Source organism: Mytilus trossulus, chromosome 3 (genome assembly GCF_036588685.1).
Source record: "Mytilus trossulus isolate FHL-02 chromosome 3, PNRI_Mtr1.1.1.hap1, whole genome shotgun sequence".
NCBI lineage: Eukaryota > Metazoa > Mollusca > Bivalvia > Mytilida > Mytilidae > Mytilus > Mytilus trossulus.
In genome coordinates, this window is record NC_086375.1 from 20958005 (window position 1) to 20981537 (window position 23533).

At 33.1% G+C, this 23533-nt stretch overlaps 2 protein-coding genes across 3 annotated transcripts in view; one reads left to right on the forward strand and one right to left on the reverse strand.

Moving 5' to 3' along the window:
* LOC134710351 (U4/U6.U5 tri-snRNP-associated protein 1-like) overlaps positions 1-11784 on the reverse strand; it is a 36197-nt gene extending 24413 nt beyond the window's left edge. The window contains exons 1-2 of the mRNA XM_063570695.1: positions 11460-11784; positions 7913-7967 (exon numbers count right to left, since the gene is read on the reverse strand). Coding sequence (XP_063426765.1) covers positions 7913-7967; positions 11460-11670 — 266 coding nt within the window. The 5' untranslated portion in view covers positions 11671-11784. The remainder of the gene's footprint in view (positions 1-7912; positions 7968-11459) is intronic.
* On the forward strand, positions 11782-22448 carry LOC134710352 (ankyrin repeat and SOCS box protein 3-like). 2 transcript variants are annotated; one of them, XM_063570697.1, is made up of 8 exons: positions 11782-11876; positions 15631-15739; positions 16414-16512; positions 16923-17072; positions 18327-18584; positions 19212-19392; positions 20554-21320; positions 22194-22448. In XM_063570697.1, exons 2-8 carry the CDS (start codon positions 15643-15645, stop codon positions 22388-22390), a joined length of 1749 nt encoding a protein of 582 aa, XP_063426767.1. In that variant the 5' UTR covers positions 11782-11876; positions 15631-15642; the 3' UTR covers positions 22391-22448. The 2 variants fall into 2 exon arrangements, with proteins under 2 accessions (XP_063426767.1, XP_063426766.1); XM_063570696.1 differs by lacking the exon at positions 11782-11876 and adding an exon at positions 11979-12196.
* Positions 22449-23533: the final 1085 nt, after the last annotated feature.

The following is a 23533-nucleotide window of genomic DNA, read 5'->3' on the forward strand; positions in this document are numbered from 1 at the left end:
GTTTTTCAAAAATCAAGATCAAAGGTCAACCACCATTTTCCATACACAATTGCAATGGATATAAGATAACAACTAAAATACATAATCGCAATTTTTTTTTTTGCAAAATGGCATGGATTCTGTTTTCTTATTCAATTGTTCATCCAAAAAAAATAAAAAAATTCCTATAACAAATTATATCGATAAAATGAAGCATTTTTTAAAAAAGGGGGGTGATTTTAATCTTTAAATGATGTACTTTTTCGTAATAATTTTTATTACGAGCATTAAAACCATAAAAAATGAAAAGAAAATACGATAAAAAATGCTTGCTTTAAGATAAATATCTTCAATTGCCAAATATAAGTTTTACAACTAAGTTTTGTACACTTAAGGTAGGGTTGGTACTTGCCGAAATGACAATAAACTCTATACACACAGACTGATATTTGGCTTTAAACCAACAAAAAAAATGTTATAAAATGCATTACAATGAACATTAGTCAGCATAGAACATACGAACAACTGTAAAAAGTATGTTGGCTTACTAGAACCGGATTTAACTGTGTGAAACTTTTAGATTTTTGATAAGGGTCTTAGTGATACAATATCAGAAATGCACATTCAATTTGCAAATCGCATCAAAAGTCCTACTGACCAATAAAATTTAGTTCTCAAACCTCTTCTGTAAGGGCGTGCGTATGTACGTTCTTGCAGGATTCTGATCCTTGACAGGAACATAAGTCGGTACATGCAAGATTTTGGATGACACAAACACACGACTTTTTACATTGTGATTTTCCTTTACACGAACACACAAGATCATGTAGAAAATCTGCTGACATGTTTCCTTCAAAGAAGACAGGATACAAGGAATCTTTGAATGATTTCCATCCGTATTCTAATGGTGAAGGTAGGGGTGGTTTTGCAAGAAAGGAAGCATGCCAAATTTTGGTCTGAAATGAGGCACGAAGGATATGCTGTCGAAGCGCCGCTTCAGAGGGAGGCAATCTGACAAGACTTGAATCCTTGCTCGTAGCAAGTTTAACCCGCAGTTTGTTAATGTCCTGATGGCAGGATGCATAGTTCTTCTTTTGGTCGTAAAGCCTTGCCACAAACCGTCTAGAGCATGATATGGCAGTCTCTGTGTCGGAATCTCCTAAATTGTATAGATCACTGAAATCAAATGCTGCCTCTTTCAACACTTTAAACACTGACTTTTTACCAATTCCAAATAGGGAAGATGTAGTGTCACACCCAGAGAGAGCATGTACGGCAGGAAGAACTCTACAAATGATTTCAGGTAGAGAAGAACACAGTTGGTGAATTGGCAAAAACCTTCGATTATCTTTTATAGTACCGATATTTCCCATTTGGACCCAAAATTCACTCGTGTTGGTCATCTGCTTGAAAAAATGAATACAGAGAACAATGACGTCTGTATCAGATGATTTTATAATGATCCTGCCTTTTTTCCCTAATTCCTTCAGTCTTTTGTCTGCATGTAAAGCCTGGAGGATCATGCGGGTGTCTGCCTCTTCCTGAGTACTGAACAATTCAGGACAATCAACGACTTCCTTGTCAGAAATGACTTTTGCAATTTCAGGATCTTCAAAGGAACCTGCCATATAATAAGTATGTCCAGGGAGTACTAATAGAGGATTGCTTTTAATGAACTTGACCAGGAAGTCACCAAAAAATCTAATGAGAGCCTGCTTGTTTTCTTTAACAGAAAGAAATTTCTTCCAGTCGGGGACATTTCTTCCTTCAATTACTTGAAACACCTTTGCATGAGCAGTGACTTTGGTACGACGTTCTCTTTCAGCTGACTTAGTGGAGTGTTTTACATCATATCGATCAAAAACATCGGCAACTGTGTGTGCTATTGTAAAACAACTTGCTAAATAATTGCAATAGGTAAGTGCAAGATCTCCAAAGGTTTTATGTTTCCTTGCATCCATGGACTGAACTATAGCCATACCATCTCTAATGTAAGTTGTCAATGAAGGATCAAAATCTGGCAAAGAAAGAACTGGCGAGACTTCATTTTCAAACTGTTTGACTAAATCTGATTTACAAGATTTTCTCATTGTTCCATCTTCATGGAACAGAGAAACTGGGATAGGCCCAAGTGGAAGTGAGAGAATACTGTCAATAGTAACATCATCTCTGCTGTTAGCCAAAACCAGAGCACGCCTGAAAACAATTTCGGGATTGATATGACCGGTTATAATTTCGCCAGATTTACACTTGAGGGTTGTCTTAGCGTTCATATGTTCAAATGTTTTCAATTTGGACTTGGTAATAGGGCTATAGAAGCTTCCGATTTGGTCTACAGAAAGCGCACTGTTAACAAATTTTCTGTACATATTTTCTCCTTCATTGACAGCAGAAAGCAAAGAATCCTGAACTTCTCTAGTAGCATGCATGCCTGTAGAAATATTGATGAGACAAGGAGGGTGGGCATCTATATCAAAGGGATCAGTCATAGTTTGATTCAAATGGGTAACTATTGCTTGTACTTGTTCCTCGTCTCGCTTCAAAGCTGATTGTTTAATTTCCTCATGCGAATTGTCACTTTGGCATGTAATACCTGCTCTGTCATTCATTGCATTACTAAAGGACGCTAATAAATGACGAGTCAGAGTCCATCTTATCAGAGCAGATTTCTGATTTGTAATTCCAACGATACCACCTGAACCCTTTGAATCTTTAATGATCGTTTTTTCAGTGCCCATATCACTCCAAATACCATTGAATGTGCCTATTTTTTGTTTGATAGAAAATTCTCCTAGTTTAAAAGCTGATTCGATCTCTGCTGGTAGTTCGAGCATATCGAGAATATATATAGGCATCCATCTAGAGTAATTTGTACGGTTGGTAATGAAAAAATAGGGCAGCATTTTGGATGAGGACATCAAATGTGACGACCAATTACCTTCTCGTTCTGCTCGTACATTTGACAACATAATTTGGACGGCAACCAGGAACATGTCCCAATATTTGAAAGTAGGTGATGTATCGTGTCCCCATTCTTTGAACATACAGATAAGAGGTTGTACATGGTCTTCAAACAACTTTTCCAGTCTTGTTTTAATTTCTGGGGCTTGGTCCGTTTGATCACATATACTTGTATGGAACTCTAACAACACATTCCAGAACGCAGATGGTATCTGATCGAAGTAATCAAAGGTCCTACACCAGTGTATAAATGCTGAGATAAAAAGAACTTGTAGGGCTTCAAACACAAGCGTGAACCCTCTGACAGCCCTGTTAAATTCTTTGCCATTCAGCATAAGTTCAGCTGTATTTCCAGCATACACACCAGAATCCACCAACAAATCGCGTAGACCGCCATCAGCCCAAAGTTTCGCGATAGAGGCTAAGAAACACGACAAGCTGTGGAAACCACCAAGTCTGAGAATATGGCGATTAAAAATGTCCGGTCTGGACCATTTGACTTGTTGTGCAATTGCATAGAGTTGCTGGTCAAATGTTTGAATAGCGAAATCCTGTCCAGCTTCATTAGACATGTCAAGACATTTCTTCATGGCAGTATACACTGTGGCCATATCATTCGGTTTAGAATCTATAATTGGAGGATATGCCACAACTGTAACATCGGCGCCCTTTGTAGACAAAAGACAATTGTAACCTGTCCAAAAAGGAATCTTTTGTTCATTCGCTTTTATTTCGATTGGGAACTCTATGAAATCCCTCGACAAAAGTCTGGAGAACACCCATAGCTGGTCAACATCATTACTTTTAATATGATCACATAATTGAAGTTTTTCCAAAGCATCCGATCGTCGTGGAGGTTCTGATCTACATTTTGGTTTAAGGTAAGGAATAGCATCGGTCAATGATGCTGTTGTATCATCTATAGTCAACGATCTCTCAATTCCTCGCTTGATTCGTTCTAAGCCGTAGTCATGAACGCCAGCTGATTTAGTTTGAAATACAGCACGAGCAAGAGAATGGAAGGTGTTTTTTCCATCTATTGTCTCGGCGTTAATGTCAACATTATCGGAACCCTCTTGAATCAATCGACCTCCTTCTGAAATGGGGCGAATACCTCCAGGGATGTATCGATCGCCACTGATACGACTGATCTCATGGTTTGCAACACTGGTAAGGTATCTCCGCAATTCAGTATATGTAACGCAAAACCCATGCGCGTTCAGAATTTCAATAAGACGCTTCGACCCAAACTCGTGGTAAACTTGAATAGCAAGACCAAGATGAAAAGGTGTCAGGATACTACGACTAGTTGCCACAATACATTCCGTTAAAGCCAAACTTTTCCTCACGCTTTCTGTTTTGATATCAGAAGGAACAGTACAAGTGCTAAACGCCTTTTCGTCCGTAATCCAACTTAGTAGTTTGACCAAAGAATCGGGCATTGACTGTAAAGAATTGTCGAATGATACCTCCGTTGAAGTTGGATAGTGCTCTTTACAAAATCTTACTTTGTTAATGTCTCTCCGTATTATACTTGCTACTGAATAAAGGAGTTGTTCATCTGTTTGTTCGTTATTCATACGACTCTTTCGTTTTTCATTTGACCATTTTAACTCTGCTTTCAAATTACTGGCTGCCTTGATTGCATCCCCTAGTGTTATATTGCTACTCATTATAATGTTGGACTTACCCTGACCTTGTTGTGATTGAATGACAACAGAATCACCATAATGGTTTTCCAAATACCGCTGCAGTTTCCTTGTTGTAAAGCTTGTAGGCATATTTTCGGGTAGGTATAAAACAATCTTCTCAATTAAAGAGGATAATAGAAATGCTTTCTTATTTTTTAATAAATCATCATTTATGCTGGAGATTAATTTGGAAAAAGCAGTTGTATTTATTGATTCACACTCTGAAGTTGAGTTACCAATGACCTCAATATCTTTATTTGAAGACTTAAGATATTTTACAATACACTGGTTATGGTAAAAAGCTTGTTGTTTAAAATTGTCTTGATTAATTTTATGTAGCAAATTTAAATCACCGTTATGGTTTGCAGCGTTGGTAATGCGAGTAACCCTGTCATCTGATTCTATTTTAAAAAGTTTTTTGTCTTGCTTGTAGCTTTTCTTATTGCAAAATATACAAGCACCCCAATTGGTAGGAGAAGACATAGAACGAGTTAAGATACTCGTGACTGGACTGTCCTGTATTGAACCGCCAGCTAATGCATCACTTTGTCTCTTAGTGAACACTGCAATATTATGTTCACTTGTATACGATTTGTAGCAACTTTTATGATAAACCATTTCAAGACTTTCATTCGGTTTATCACTGAATGAATCATACTCACTTATCAAATTCATGTAAATATCATCTTCACGCTTACCAACTGCAGCAAAAAACCTCGATTTACTGTTATTAGAAAATAAAACAACTGCTTCATTACTGCTTTTCTGGCAAATAATACATTTTTCTAAGACTAAACTTGCTTTCATTCGCTTTGCAGAACTAGGGCCAAGTTTCAACGGACTTCCTTGTTGTGCCATCTTTTGGGGTTTGGCCAGATCTCAATTTCTAAAAATAACTTCCAACTAAAAAACAAATGTTCCTCTTAAATGAATTAAACCTTATTAACACAACCTCAAAATAGAAAACAACAAACAAAATAAACTAAGAAACCAAGAACCTTGAACAAATACAAGTAATATCAAGTGATAATTGCTATTTAGTAATCGAACATGTGGTGCGCTCGAAGTTCAAAATCAATAAGGATAACAATATTAGATCTGAGCCGTACCTGACACGACTTTCCGGAAAATTAAGTAAGATTGTAATTCGATAGTGAATATTTTGGATGCTATTTTAAGTCTTTTTGAGAAATTTTATTTGATAAAAAATTATGTCACTGAAAAGAGTATTTTCTGAATTTTCACGTTGTATAAGTAAGTTCATAATCTAAAGATTAATGCGTTCTTACAAAGTATTGGAATCCGGTGAAGCGACGAAATGTCCAAAGTTTTAGAGCTTTGTATCTTCATATTTTTTTTACAAAAGACTTATGATGTTAGCTTTACTGCTTAATAAATAACATATTATATGTATTATTTAAATCCTATAAGAAATACATATATTTTGCAACGATTTAAAAAAAAACGGCCAAAATGGCATGCCTCGTAGAGTTCATATTTTATGTCATTTTTGCTAACAAAACGACAAATTAAAAAAAACTGCACCATACGACTTTTTGACGACCAGTCTTAAATTAAAGTAAAATCATTTTTCTAGATATAGACCAATTTTTAGCCGTGTACCATAAAGTGAAATTAAACTCTGTTAATAATCGACTTTTAACTGTTCCGTCACCGCACTACTAGTATGTCACAAACAAGAAGAGTGCGATCTTGAACAATTTTGGAAGCTTGAATCGTTGGGAATTGAAGCTAAAGAACAAAATGATCCAGACCTAGCTGAATCAATTGAGAATTACTTACAAACCTCTATTACGAAGAAAAATGATAAGTATATTACGAAATTACCATGGAGAGAGAATGCGCCAGAACTACCGACAAATGAAGACATCGCAAAACGCAGAACGGAAAGCGTTATTCGTCGACTGAAGAAGGATCCCGAGATGTTCCGAAAGTATGGTGAGATAATTACAGACCAAGAACAAAGAGGATTCATTGAAAAGGTATGTGATGAAAGTACATGCACAAACAAGGTTCATTACATTCCGCATCATCCCGTAAAAAAGGATTCAGTCACCACCCCGATACGCTTAGTATATAACTGTAGCTGTAGAGCGAACGACAATAGCCCTTGTCTTAACGATTGCCTAGCAACATATCCACCAATTATGACTGATTTGACGGAGATATTAGTACGCTTTAGAATGTACAAATATGCAGTTACAGCAGATATTGAAAAAGCATTTTTGCATATTGAATTAGATGTTGATGACAGAGATGTCACAAGATTTTATTGGTTAGAAAATCCCATGCACACAGAAAGCCGTTTGATTACTTACCGGTTTAAAGTTGTACTTTTCGGCGCCACCTGTTCGCCATTTATGTTAAGCGCCACGCTAATGAAACATTTTAGAGACAATCCGTCAACTACATCAACAGAGTTACAGAGCAATTTATACGTAGATAACGTTCTGACCCGTTTTACCGATAAACAATCACTTTTGAAATTCTACACGGAGTCAAGAAAATTATTGTCAGAAGCAGGATTCAACTTACGGTCTTGGAATTCTAATAGTACGGAATTACAGAACATCGCAGGACAAGACAAGATTGGCGACTATGACGACATAGTCAAACTTTTAGGCATGAGATGGGATAGGGAATCCGACGATTTGAAATTTCAACAGATTGAATTTATGGAAAATGACAAAATGATAACAAAACGTGAGGTTTTGCGCACATCGTCTAGAATTTTCGACCCCCTTGGATTATTCACGCAATTACGGTGAAAGCTTAGCTGTTTATGCAGATTTTATGGAAGGCAAAGTTGGATTGGGATGAATGTTTGTCCGACGAACTGAGAAGTAAATGGCAGGTAATAGCTTTAGATATCGAGGAGGCTACCAAAATAGTATTTCCACGAACTATCTTATTTTCACCAAAAAGTATACAGATCATTTGAACATCATAAGAAACAACTATGTTAAGTTTCATGAAATTTGGATAAGTCGTTCTCAAGTTACGGTGCGACATGTTTACGCCGGACAGACGGACGGACACCAGACATTTGTATACCATAATACGTCCCGTCAAAATTTTGAAGGCGTATAAAAATGGCTTAATTATACATGTTGTGTTTAATAAATACATCATTCATATAGGTAAAATTTTCTTGAGTTCTATTTTTGTTTTGTTTTTTTGTGGTTCTAGCAGTTACAATGAAAATATTATGATTATTTAGTGTATTCTTTTTGTACTGAGCGTCTTCTTTAATCACTTACTTAGTTTCTTCTATGCTCAATTCCAGGCCTCCACCACTTGCTGATGTCTCTTGAGCTACAAGTAGACAAGAACATATCTTTATAACAATAAACACTATTAATTTTCTTTTGATTTTACAAGAAAATTGGCATGTCGTGAACCAGTCCAACTTCTGATCATGAGAATTTTTTTTTCACAGAATTTTGATATTTCATTTCATTGAATTTGATTACATTTCATAGTTTTATCATAATCATGATTTTGAAAAATACACAAAATGCAAGCAATGGAAATTTAAAAGTACAATTTATGAAATGTTGAATAAATTAAGAATATATTATTTTTTATCTGCATAATTCATCTTAAGTATCACTTCTTTGAGGACATCTGCCAAACATCAATGCATCAAACTAGAATCTAGACTTTAAAGTTTAAACTTACTACATGTACTATTGGTTACTATTTTCTAGTGTTTAACAATTTTGATAGGATTTGATAAATAAAAAGCTTTTTTGACAATTTTATTCCTTTATAACAATGTATAACATGTTCTGAAATTAAACAAATTTAGATTTTTCTCTGGTTTGATCACATTGTAAGCAATCAAGTGATCATGATAACATGACATTTTGTTTGCCCTCTCATGGTGTATACTGTTACAGAAAGCAACTAACAACAAGTGAAACTGTGAGCTACTGCTCACTGATGATACCCCCGCCGCAAGTGGATAATATTAATAGTGTAAAAATATGCAAGTGTTCGGTAAACAGGAAGTTGTCGAGTGATTAATCTGAAAACGCATCATACAGTATAGCTGACTTAGATAAACCCTGAAACTAAATTTCAGAAATCCTTGTATTGTAGTTCCTGAGAAAAATGTGACGAAAATTTTCAACTTGGCTATCATGTGTAAAATCATACAAGTGTTCATAAACAGGAAGTTGTCAAGTGATCAATCTGAAAATGCATCACACAGTATAGTTGACTTAGATAAACCCTGAAACCAAATTTCAGAAATCCTTGTATTGTAGTTCCTGAGAAAAATGTGACGAAAATTTTCAACTTGGCTATCATGTGTAAAATCATACAAGTGTTCGGTAAACAGGAAGTCGATGAATGATGAATCTGAAAACGAATCACACGGTATGGCTGACATATATAAATGTTGATACCAAATTACAGAAAGGGTGGATGTGTAGTTCCTGACAAAAATGTGACGAAAGTTTCATGGGACGGACTGACTGACGGACTGACTGACAGACAGAGGTAAAACAGTATACCCCCTCTTTTTTAAAGCGGGGGTATAAAAACAGATGCCAATTTCAGGTTATTTTTTTTTATAAGAAGCACATTTCAAATTATACTTTATGAGGGTTGAAGATTAATTAAGAATAATTTCAAGGCAGAAACAGATTTGTTTTCATTTAATATGCATTTAACCATGGATATGTTGGGTTGGGCATTTATATAACCTGATCCAGACACTCAGAATTTAAACAGTACATTTTCATGGCATCATAATTATTAGGACAAGCATGTTTTCATAAAAAAAAATCCTGGAAATAAACACCACCATGCATAATTATTAACCAGAAAACCCCTTGTTTCCCCCTTTTTGCCCCTAATTGCTGAATTGGGACAATATCCCTAATGCGCCTTTGATTGAGGAACACAAAAGCTGTTTGTAAACAAAAAATCTGTGAAGTTAAATTGGGCATGTTTCAATTTTTAACAAGCTTAACCAATTGTGTTGATCTGGAAAGTATAGGACCTTAGAATAAATGTGTAAAAACTATAGATAGATATAGGAAGATGTGGTGTGAGTGCCAATGAGACAACTCTCCCTCCAAGTAACAATTTAAAAAGTAAACCATTATAGGTTAAAGTACGGCCTTCAACACGGAGCCTTGGCTCACACCGAACAACAAGCTATAAAGGGCCCCAAACTTACTAGTGTAAAACCATTCAAACGGGAAAACCAACGGTCTAATCTATATAAACAAAACGAGAAACACGTATATATTACATAAACAAACGACAACTACTGTACATCAGATTCCTGACTTAGGACAGGTGCAAACATTTGCAGCGGGATTAAACGTTTTAATGGATCCAAACCTCCCTTTTTCTGAAACAATAGCATTACATCACAACATAGAAAAACACACGATAAAATATCAATTGGCAGACTTAACTCAATCAAAAAACGTATGATTATAGAGTTTACATATGTATTCAAAGTATTATTTTTTGAAAGATAATTGTCAATTTGTGTGAAAAAGGGACTTTTTACCATGAATAGCCCCATCACGATAGGATTTTTGAGAATTGCTAATTTACAGAAAAATAAATCAAACTTTGTACCCCAAAAATTTACCCACATATGTGAAAATGTCTCAGCTTCGAAACAAGCCATCATACATATAAAAGTTTACGATATGGGCTAGAGAAGAAAACATTACCATAACGGCCTAAGGAGAAACAATTGCGCATATTGCCCCATTTGTTTTAAGCCATAACCCCCATAACCATCCCTTTGTAGTATATAAACTTATGGTATAATTTCAGAGAGATTTAAACACATGAACACAAGTTATTGACTGGAAACTAAAATCATATTATTTGGGCCCCTTTTTTGGCCCGTAATTCCAAAAACTATGGGACTATATAACCCCCAAAATCTATCCCAACCTTTCTTTTGTGGTTTAAATATTGTGTTAAAATTTTATTGATTTTATTTACTTATACATTGTACTAACGTTATTATCTGGAAACCACCTGTTTTCGGACAACACTGACGACAACTTAATACCAATATACAACCAAATTTTTAATTTTTTTTTGCAGTAGTGTAAAAAGGTTACTTTTTGTGTGCAAGAAAACATGACAGCTGGATGTCTGTAACGTCACATACCTTTATCTTCAGGTCGTTTCAAACGCCAAAGGCTTCTACTGTCCCTCAACTTGGATTGTCGTAATGTGATTTCTCATCTCATAATAATATATTAATATATAATTTATTAAACTTATCAAAAACACTTATTTTGGTACATTGTACATTGTACATGCCTAACAACCATGACAACATTCAAATTATGATGTAACACCCTACTATTAAAACCTTTACATTTGGAACCTATTGAAGACAAATATTACAGTTTAATCTTAAAGGATTAATAGGAAAGAGCTACAGCAAGGATAAGAGTTGCATGTGTTCCTCCAGCATGGTAGCTGCGGAACCGTAGCTCATAGGTCCTTATGTTATTTTTTGACTATTTGCGGACCATAGATATGGTCCGCAAATAGTCAAAAAATAACATAAGGACCTACATGTATGAGCTACGGTTCCGCAGCTACCGAACCGTAGCTCATAGGTCCTTATGTTATTTTTTGACTATTTGTGGACCATAGATATGGGCCGCAAATAGTCAAAAAATAACATAAGGACCTATGAGCTACAGTTCCGCAGCTACCAGCATGGCCGCAGCAAGAGGATAAAAGTTAAAACAGTTTAATAAATAAGAACATAGTTTTACATAGATGAAAGCCGAATTTCTCAGCACCTACCAACATCTGCTAAAACTTTCTGTAGTGGTGCTCTATTGTAGTCATCATAGTTTTCATCATATCCTTCGTGGGTGTATTCTTGTTCATCTTCTTGTGGTTTGTTGTCTTTTCGACTGTGTTTATGTCGCTTTCGTTCTCTCGATCGAGATCTGTGACGGTGTTTTCTTTTGTGTTCGCGGTCCTTTTCTTTGTGTTTCTTAGAAGACCCCATGATCGAATATACACTTAGGATTTATAGCATTAATGGGTAAAAAAAAGATATTTATTTACGATTTCTGTCACGATTTCTGTTCGTTAAATTTCCGGAAGTTAAAAAACTACAGTAAAGTGTATATAATACTGTATTATAATGGGTTATGCCAAACTCAAAAAAGTCATCTATAAAACAAATATAGAACATAATTTCACAAATTATTGGTATAGAATAAGTATATATATATATTTAAAACTACAATTTTTACAATAGGCCCTATATTGAACAATAACGAACGCTTTAATGTCCAAAATAAATGGTACAGCTAATAACCCGGTCTACAGGCAGATCATTTTGTGAGATGTGGAAAATCCATACAAACTAAAAGTTGATGTCTGACAAAAATAATGCTTTCAATATAAATTCTCCTATTATAATTATGGGAGGAACAAAAATCAGATTAGAAAAAGCATTCAACTGCACCCCTTTTTTTAACTCTACATGCACTATTCTCAAAAACTTGTAGAAGGTGACAAATAAAAAGGTAAATTGGACAACTGAACTTTTTATATACACCTTATCGCTATTTGTCCGCCATTAATGAATATCACACAGGTTCCCGTAAAATGTTGACGTTGTAAAACAAAATATCTGACGCCACAATGGAAAAGTGATTGTTGTATGCGTCAAAAGTTCAAGCGGCCAGGTCGGCCGGCCGATAAGGCAAATAGCGATAAGGTGTATTGTATACAGTAATGAGGCTAGATATCAGTGGTAGATATACCCATTATCATCAGGTGTCAAACAGTCTTTAGTGATTCGTCAAAACATCCTTATCATGATTTTTTAGAGGTCCTTAATGATGATTGTTTTAAACCGTTATTTTCTCCAAAATAACCCTGATTCTTCAAAATTAGTTATGCACCAAAAACAACTGTTAACATTATTTGGCAAGAATTTTTGCTGTTATTCGTGGTGAACGTAGCGCCATTGAGACCCTCAGAAACAGACAATTGTGAAAGAACTCCAGATCTTAGTCATATTGTCATATTAAAATGATAATGATTATGGCTCATTAAGTTTATTTAAGGAATGACTGTAATATTTTTTCTGTCAATGAAGAAATAACATAAAAAATGTGGTGCACACTGAATAACGCGGGTAGCAAGTTAATTAACAGTGTCCACCACATTTTTATGTTATTTCGAATAGACAGACATAATTTAATTCTAAATTCCATTTTAATTCGTAGAGAACCATGAAACAACGTTGATGATGTCACGGTCACATGATTAAATTATGTCTATAACATAATAATGTCAGCCAATCAGAAGACGCGTTACATCCAATATTAAATTATATGGTTGAATATATCTGTTTTAAAAGGCTCTGTACACATAAAAAAATCGAAGACATGAATATGTTTTTTTAAATGACATACATGTGAACCTCCCGACAGGAGTGCAATAATCCCGTTTTCAGGGGTCTCCTCCCGTCCTCCCGTTTAGGAGAAAAAACTCCCGTGTATGAAATATTTCATGAATGAAAATTTTTGGACGCCATTTTTGATAATTTCCTACTATCGTACGGGTCTATTAATTGACACCTGTGTTAAATTTTACCTGTAAATCATAGAAGATAAATAAGTATATGGCTTCACTTGACAGCTTGGGTGTCAAACATACTGGTAATCAACGATGTTTACCTCTGGCTAACTGACGTTATCACGGTTAAACGGTTATGTAATAATAAATTTGTGTATTAAAAATAAAAATGTTACTTCCCTTTGAATTATCCTGTTTTAAGTTATTTTGCTCTTAAAAGTGTAAATTGTAAAAAGACTACAAATGAATAATATTTTAATCAAATTATCATAAAAGGATGGTAATTAAATGAATTCAAATGTTTTGGGACAAATAAAAAAATATAAATTTATAAATTATTTTAGCAATCTAGACTTCTTTTCAAGGATTAGATTAAAGTTTATATTATAAGTCTCTCTACAATTTTGTGAGTGTAATTTACAACAAGTACATTTCAGTTGAAGTGTATTCCTAATGTTTACAAAGAAATGTTTAAAGGTTTTGATCTCTTAAGAGATGATATTGTATTTGATCTTAGCACTGAAAATGTATATGATCAACCCTTATTTTGTAATCCAAATGTGTTGTTCGAAGGAAAAACTGTTATATGGTATGATTTTATAAATGCTGGAATTGTTCAAGTAAAAGATATATGTTATGAAGTTATAGAGGGTTTTTTTACCAGAAATGGCTATAGTTGAGATGATACAAAATGTAACTAATCATTGTGATATTAACAGTATTGTAAAAAGATATAATACTTTAAAAGTTGTATTGCCTAAAGAATGGACAGAAATTATTCATAAAAATATTCATAGGAGAAATGTTTCTCGCTCTATAAATATTAATGTCATTTTCAAAGATAAATTGTCAGAGTTTTCTATGTGTTCGACAAAAGAACTGTATTTGTTACTTACTAGTAAACTATGTCAGCATCCTATTTGCTATAAAAAGTGGAAGGAAGTATTTGAGATTGAAGAGAATGATCTTTGTAAAGTATGGAAAAACATTAACTTCTATTGGAAACCATCTATATTAATGGATCTAGATTTCAAAATAGCTCATTATTGTATTTTCACAAATTCTAAACTTATGACTATGAAACTTATTAATTACAATGTATGTGATGTTTGTGAAAAGGAAGTAGAAATTGAAAATATCACTCATTTATTTCTATTATGTTCTGAATTAGTAGAATTTCATCTGTTTATGCAACAAAAGTTGTCAGTTTTATTTGATAATGTTGATTCGGACAAAATTGATAATTTAGTGTATGAAGAGGTATTTATGTTTGGTTTATTTGGATCTATCAAAGGCGTAAATGTAAGTTTTGTCAATTTCATGTTATCTATAGCGAGATATTGTATCTTCAGAAGAAGGAATTTACTTAAAAATTTAAACAGTAATGTTGATCTTATTAGACTATTTAAATACACTGTAAAACATTATATAACTTACCTGTATGAATATTTGTGTGATGCAAGATGTATGAGAAATGTTTTTGAGAAACACTTTTTAAGGAATAATATTCTGGTACAAGAAACCGAAGGTGTAATAACATTTAATTTCTAAATATTGTGCTGATTATATATATGATTATACTTTAAAACATTGCCTTGTGATATTTGTGTGTAATATGTAATATATCTGATGTATATATATATGTTGAAGAATTGAATAAAGATAAAAAAAAAAGTTTAGACTGAATAAAAGTCCCAGTAAGGTTTATATCTAGAAAACACTGAGACTGAGAATTGTTTAAGTCAGAATATAAGATTTAATTAATTTAGTGAACAAAACATAGCATAACATTTTACACTGTCTGAGTCTTAAAAACCTTGCAATACTGTTGTTAGTGTTTGTTATTTCTCTTATTAATTAATTTATCATGTTGCAAATATACATCATACATGTATAGCATATTTCTTTCTTATTTGTCTATACAGTTACCAATGATAAGGAGATGAAGACATGAATACATATCTATACAGATATAAAAATAAATGAATATAATGATTTATTTGCAAGCAGTGAATACTCAATTATCAAAAACAAAACCAAACAAGAAACAGATTCTTCTTTATAATATTTTTTTTCTTCATTCAAATAGAAAGGCAATAAGGGTACTATAAACATATTACAATTTGATGGAAATTTGAAGAAAAACACCATTTCTACATCATATCGTTACATTTATGACAAAATTTATGTCGATAAAAAACCTCCTGATCTGAGCCCTAATCTCCTGACCAAAATTTCCAAATCTCCTGATCTGAGTTTCACAGTCCATCACATGTATGAAATGATTTTGTACTCAAATACAGTACCAGAAATGACTAACCTATTGTGAAGATACAAAATGTGAACATCTACTTTCAATTTTTCTTTCTGATAGATTTGGTATGTAATGGATTTCAATGAAACCTATCAGGACACATGTTCTTCAGTAGGAATAGCAGCTCGTAATGGTGACCTTGGTCTGGTACAACAGTTAGTTTGGCATGGTATGTTGTCTCCCAGATGAATTTTCAGTTTTGTATGAAGATGTGTCATTAACTTAAATATCTCACATCTCCATTTATTATCACTTAGAAAATCAAATTATAATGAGAAGTGGTATAATGATTGTCTATCTATAACAAAAAGTTCTATAAAAATTGTTTGACAAGAAATTATTATGATTATTAATGCCTTCACATTAGAGGTCATGATTTAGTCTTCAAAAATGAACACAGACATGACAGATACCTGAAGAAAAGCCATAAAAAAGACTAAACTAAATGTTACATTACAGCAGCAAATACAAGATCACATTGCAGAAGCAAACCCCAAAGTAAAACTTCATTGATCAATACTTCTACCAGTACATATATTATTTAAGGAATATGAACTGAAGAATTGAGTAATTTTCAATGAGGCCTTTAATAACAAATCCATACATTTGTAGACATTCAAGAACAAAAAAAATAATTCTTTCAAATTATATACATTGAATGAATTATTCACAAATTTACTCAATCATTTCTAAAAAAGAGGGTGAAAAGCTACCAGAGTGAGAGGGACAGTCAAACTTATGAAATTGAGCCACCTAGAATGTCTACTAGTGATTACTTACATAATTTTTATAAAACTAGTCATGGTGATTTTACTGTATTTCATACATGAAATAATGTTTCAGGTCGTCCAGTTGATGTAAGAGACAACAGAGGATGGACACCAATACATGAGGCTGCAGCTAATGGACACACTGGCTGTTTAGACTTTTTACTGAGGCTAGGTATTTATATATTATTTTTGTACAGTAAGGAGACAAGCCATTCACTTCAGGTGTGGGACTGTATGGTGCATTTTTACCACTTTTTTGTTTGTTTTTATATACATGTATATAAATTTACATACTAAGATGGATGGCTGATTAAAGGTACTTTAGTTGTACAATTCACCTGCTAATGATCAACCAATTCATGACAGTGACCTTCACTTGGAATACAACCCAGACTGCTACGTCTATAAACATGGATTTTGACCTCTTGATGAATTGACCATTGTGGACATGTGCTCTTATAATTAATATATTCACAACCAGTTTTCAACTTGTTTAAACTTAAACTTGTTTTACCTTGTATCTGCTTAAAAAAAAGGTATAAGTTATACAATAAATATTTAAAAAAAGGATATTTCTTTCAGATGTTGATGTTGAGTGGAAAACATTTGAAGAGGAGACTTCATTGTTATTGGCAGCCAGAGGTGGCCATTTTGCATGTTGCAGAGCTCTTATTGGATATTCTGCAAATGTTAACACAACAACCAAGGAAAACTTTGCTCCACTGTGGGAAGGTAGCTAAGCATGTTATCATTACTTATGGGTAAATTCATCATAGATACCAGGATTAAAATTTGTATGCCAGATGTGCTTTTCATCTTCAGTAGATTCATTAGCAATACTTGAATAAAAAAAACAAAAAAAGGCCAAATAAAGTACAAGACTAGTGTAACTGTTAATGAGCATTGACAAAATTAAGTCAAAATTCTGAAAGATTTTCCCAAATAAAGCTAAGGTAACTTTTGGGTCAGCTAGCAGTGTCGTGCCTGATTAAATGAAAATGGGCAAGGTATTCTGGTACTACATGTATATCTTTTTTATACTCCCTCTAGTGAAGGAATGGCATCAATTTGTTTATGTCTATTTTGAACGGGACCTACAAATCAGAGCTCCCTGAAATTTGATAAGACCATGCTATATTGTATGTGGCATTTTCAAAATTGTCACTTGTCAACTTTTAGTTTCACAATACATGTACTTATAACTGTTTGCAGAATACTTAATTTTCTCAGGAACTTTATATGAGTATGCTATACTCTTGTGTTTTCTCAAATGCTTCTCAAATACTTGTTAACTGAAAATACTTAAAATGAGTGTATCTTTTGTGACCAACAGCTCAAATTTCAACTTGTTTTACCTCTGTCCTATTAGTGATTAATTTATCTAAAGTTTTACTCTAAAACTTGGTTCATGATAATGCTATCACAGTCTTCACGCTTAACCACAAGTCCTACGGCATTGGCCTTATCAAATTACCTTCAGGCTTGTAAAATTCTTCTCTACAGCCAACAGAATACAACTAAAATTTTCAAAATATTTTCTCAACAACAGGAAGCAAGTTAAGGAGGGACGCGGGTACAAAAATTTCAGCAAAAAAAAAATGAACATTTGTTTTTTCATTACAAATTTTATTTATTACACTATGAGTTATTACCTCATTATATGGTACAAAAATCAACTAAAATAATTGATTCTGTTTGGCCCCAGATGACTTTTAAAATGTTTATATCATTGAAAAAGCTCCAAATTATCTCCCTTTGATGCAAAAAAGCCATTTTGGGCATTAAAATATGTTCCTAATTTCTAAATTATACTTTTTTATACTGAAGTCAAGCTAAATTTGAAAAAAATTCTAGTAAAAAATTAATTAATTTCATTCTATAAGTAAAGAACTGTTGGTTTAATGGAAAACACTGTAAATTCAGAATTAAATGAGTGCATTCATTAGTGTAAAGAAACCAACATACATCAATACTTTGTAATTTCAGCTGTAAACGTGGATAGCATGGAATGTGTAAAACTACTTCTGAGGAATGGAGCACACATAAACCATCAGATCTACACAGGTTACACTGCACTACACACTGCTGCAGAGAAAGGGCATGCAACTATCCTGGCCTATCTAGTAGGACATGGTGCCCGACTTGACATTTGTGCTGATGAGGAACTAACACCTGTTTTCTTGGCTTCACAGTTTGGTCACAAAGATTGTCTTAGGATTCTTTTAAAAGTTGCTAAAGATAAAGGTATTAAAATAGAATTGAAATATACAAATTCTCTTATAATTAAGTATAACACAGTTCTTTAATATTAATGTCATCATTATCTACATTTTCTGTCAGAGAAACTTATTTCTGTATTATAAATATCCATATTGCAATCCACATGATTGTTGTTTACATTCACTACATTTTTATTTAATTGTCAATTACAGTTAATGGTATTATTTGTATATCATACTTGGCTACCTCCACTTAATATTTGCATTTATATGTAATTAGTAGTTTTATCACTTACTTTATTTAAAAAAAAATATCCTTTTAAAAAAAAAACATCAGCAAGGCAATTTTTTAAACACATCGTTTTTCGATAATCGTTTTGTAATAAACATGATATATTTGGAATACATATGCTTTTTATTTTGAGATTTGCAAAAATTAAAATAACAAAATTACTGAACTTGGACATGTTGGAGGAAATTTCAAAACGGAAAGCCTCTCATTAAATGGCATTATTTAAAGATCAAACACATCAAACAAATGGATAACAACTGTCATATTCCTGACTTGGTACAGGCAATGATCATTAATTTTCCAATTTAAAGTATTCATTTACTTGATATTTAAATGTGATGTGTGTCTCTTATTTAATAGGTGTATTGGAGGTTGTAAACAGAACAGCATCAGACAATGCTAGCCCCTTGTTGATAGCAGCACAGGGTGGACATGATGATTGTATTAGGTTGTTACTTGACTATGGTGCTGATGCAAATGTTCCTGTCAAAGATCTCAATGCAATAGCTGCACACTTTGCAATCTATCAAAACAAACCAAGGTTAATAGATGTTTTGAAAGTCTTAAAAATTATTATGGGTACATTCAGAAAAAGTTAGATTATTAAAAATAGTTTACCTAGGTGAAATTAATTGTTTTACACAATTTGTGGTCAATACAAAAAATCTTTAAGGATCGTTGCTTATAATGCTGTAATTGGTCAGAATATTATAGGTGCCGAAGCTAATGGGATACATATTTTGAATGGAAAGGACAAGGTACAATAAGGCCTGTTTTTGCCCCCCCCCCCCTATATTCTCATTTTTCAAATTCTGTTCTGGAAAGCTGCTAATAATGTTTGAAGTTTGTTATGATGAACTTCAAAACCACTAATTTTCGCAACTGCGTGAGGTGAGGGCTGTTATTATTCAAATATTGTAATTATTATTGATTTTGCAGGTAATTTTACAATAAATTGTAATTTTTTTAGTGGGTGCACCAATGTGACCCAGGAATTTTTTTATTCCAATGTCATGACAACTGTTTTTGCTGTCTTAATCGCCATAATTTTTTCTGTGTCACATAGGCGCACGCTGTTGAATTTTAAAAAAAAAGTGGTAAAAAATCAGCATTTTTCATTCTTTTTGCATTTTTGATATCCTTTTATCCCTCCTAACCTCACCCATTTTCTGAAATTAATGGCTTTGACATTCATCCAAAAAAACTTCAAACATAAGGGAATATTTTAACGTGATAAGTAGCTTTCCAAAGCAAAATTTATTAGGCCAAAAACGGGCCTTATTGTACCTTGTCCTTTGGTTGTGCACAGAACCAAATATCACATCATATATAACATGCCAACAGGTCTACACAGTTTTTTCCTCAATCTTATGTGTTATGGAAGGGAAAAAATATGTTGTACTGCAGTACTACGTGTAGTACTTATCCCAAAATTTGTGTTACATGTATTATAATTGGTTTCACTGTACTGTATTCAAGGGTGACATGTTATGTGCTGATATAACAGCTTTGATAATTATTCCAAAATTAGAGTTATTAGAATTGAATTGATGACTGTTCTGTGTCCAATACTTTAATTTACTTTATAATTTTAATCATGTATTCATAAAAAGAAAGTAAAAAATTTACAAAGTTTAGTTGTCTTACAATCTATATTTATTCATTTTCATATTTACATAATAATATTTATTATTTATTTTAGATGCTTACAGATGTTACTACCGGTAACAAACTTGGAATTTCTCTTCCACAATGCTGTCCAGTTCATGCATCCTCTTTACTTGTCACTACAGCTAGAGGACACTACATGTCTGGAGATATTAATTGCAGCTGGACTAAATGTTAAGGCATTGATTCCATTCACAGAAGAACCATTTGAACATGAGAATGTCAGACATTTGCTATTTTCAGTGCTTGGGTATAAACATTGTGCTGGAATTTTAAGTCACGTCAGATATAAATGGCCAATGGTTGGTGTTGATCTCTTACTCAGAGCAGGATTGTCACCCAATCCTCAAGACCAATCAGAATTACCTCCCTTGGTAGCTTCACTCTGCAGAACTGCATATAGTTTATATATGACATTACTGAAGTTCCAAGCTTGTATAAATGTTTATCATGAAAGATGTGTAGGCAATTTGACAGTTTTACTTGCAATACAAAATGACCTTACCAATCATGTATTTGTTAAAGGATTTACGCAGAGGAAGATATATGGAAAATATTTAATACCACTGTTAATTCTTGGTGCTGATACAGAGTCTTGTTTTGAAACAATTGCAGATCATTATGATGATAGTGACAACACAAAGTTCACCCTGATAGATATTGTCAGGCAATCCAATGGAACCAATCTCTTCCCCATATTTGTGCTATTGATGTTCTTCACATGTCAAATTCCAAAAATAAACAAGTTCTGTGAGAGATTTTTTAGCAGAGAAGAAAATGAATATCTCCTGAAATTACAAGGTACATAATGTGTATTGTATTTTAAAGTTTATTTTAAAACTATTTTATTGAAGGACATCTCAGCATCTCTTTGGTTTGGCAGATGAAAGGTAAATACATATTGAACAGTTTATGCAAAAGAAAAAGAGATATACCCATGTCTTCCATTTATAACAAAATAGAACAACAAGTAGAAATCAGATCCAGAAGTTCACATGGTTTATTCTGTCTTTTATCCATAAATCTATGGCTACTTCACAGCTAATTGAAAGAACCAGCATGGGTATTCATATGGAATTTAAAACAAATAGAAACACAAAACCATTAAAAAAATACAATTAAATTACAAAGTCAAATGTAAAGTGTTTGTAATGTAAATTATTAAGCTATAAAAGCCCCAAGAAATGTGATAACAAAATTCCAGGATATTTTGCATATAGAATTTTGAAAAAAATACTTCTTTTAATTAAAAAACAGGAAGGGCTACAACTCTTAAAGACTTTATTTCATGCAAAGGAACATTGGGGTGATTTTTTTCTTTTGGAAAAGTCCCAAAAGTTATACTTAGAAAGTTCTGGTGTCTAATAAACAACATGAACAATGCCATTTTCATCTAAAGATTTAAATACAATTTTTTTGAAATTGAAACTTATTTTTTTATGGACACAGACAAATATAATAAGATGAGCAAATCACACGAGAAGGAATGATCATAAATTCATGCTTGTTTTCATTCATTCATACTTTTTTATGTATAATTACTTAATGCCCATTAATACAGTTTTCAATATTCTTGTGAAGAAGAAATATCATCATGTATGGGACATTGGTCCCTACATATATTTATAACTCTTTGGAATCCAACATATTTTAAGACTTTTTTTCTTTTTTCAGATTCTAGTCACACGTTACAGCATGCTTGCAGAAAGAGGATTATTTTATATTTTGCCCAGCAAGGAAAGTTAAATAAACAACTCATTGATAATTTGCCTTTACCAAGGATTCTACAAGATTATATTTTATTTAGAGATGACAGCATTCATTACAGTGATTTGGTGTTAGACGCTTTTAATTTTTTATTTGACCAATAAATGTTAGCATATTAATATTAGGAACACTTTAATAAATTATTCATCATGTTATATTTAATATATTTACTATTTATTTCTGTTTTTAAAGTCACATACAGCTAATCAGACTGGTTCATTGCTCTCTATTGAATAGGAATTGATTACCAGATTATTTTAATCACTCTCGTGTTTTTTAGCATGTCTATCCATTACTCTTTAACCTTCAGACCTTATCCCTATTTGGGAATCTGTAACACTTGAGATATTGATGTCATACAACAATTCCTTTGTAGCGTCAGACAAAGAATTTTACTGAATCCTTCATGATGTCTAGTAAAGGTGAACAACTGGAGATAAGGTGTATTCCTCTGATATGTATTTATGCGTATGGTATTCTAAAATAAAAGTACAGTATATTGTACTTTCAGAGGGATTGTTACCAGGTGGTGGTGGCATTAGCTATTTGTAATAACCTTTTTACCTCAGAAGGTACAAAACAGGGATACTTCATACCTTGTTTTAAGATATCTTTTGTTACCAAAGTTTCTGTCTGTCTGACAATTCATGGAACAAGGTTAAAATTTTGTGATATGTTTGTTTTCTAAATACAGTTTTTGTTTTGCCTGTGACAAAAGGAGCTGTATGCCTGATATAGATATTACTATCCAGTGGTGTAAACTATTTGTATAAAGCTTTAAATTTCCTAGCTGCTTCTTATCTTATATGCTGCTACCTAACTTTATGTTAAAAAGTTTCCCTCTGTTATGTGTCATGCATGTCCTTGACCTCATTTTCATTGCTGAGTGACTGCTTGAAAACAAAATCAAGTTTCTCTAGTACTACTAGGATTTGGTATATGGGTTCCTTGCAACATCTTCTTGTCCTTCTGACAGGATTCACCTGACCATGACCTCATTTTATGGATCAGTGATCAAGGTTTGAGTTATGTGATTAGGTCCATTTCTCAAATACTAAAAGCAGTAGGATAACTAAATGTTGTGTATGGAAAGACTGTAATGGGTACATATCAGTCAGGTAGGTTTCATCTGACCTTGACCTCATTTTCATGGTTCCTTGGTCAATACCAAATCTTTGTGGTTATAGACTATTTTTCAGATATTATAATCAATTGGTCAACTAGATTTTCCAAGTGGGTAACCTCAT

Coding starts and splice junctions, on each gene's coding strand:
- LOC134710352 (XM_063570697.1), top strand. CDS start 15,643: ATGGATTTCAATGAAACCTATCAGGACACATGTTCTTCAGTAGGAATA. Junction 16,513..16,922: donor AGACTTTTTACTGAGGCTAG/GTATTTATATAT, acceptor TATTTCTTTCAG/ATGTTGATGTTGAGTGGAAA. Junction 21,321..22,193: donor ATATCTCCTGAAATTACAAG/GTACATAATGTG, acceptor TTCTTTTTTCAG/ATTCTAGTCACACGTTACAG.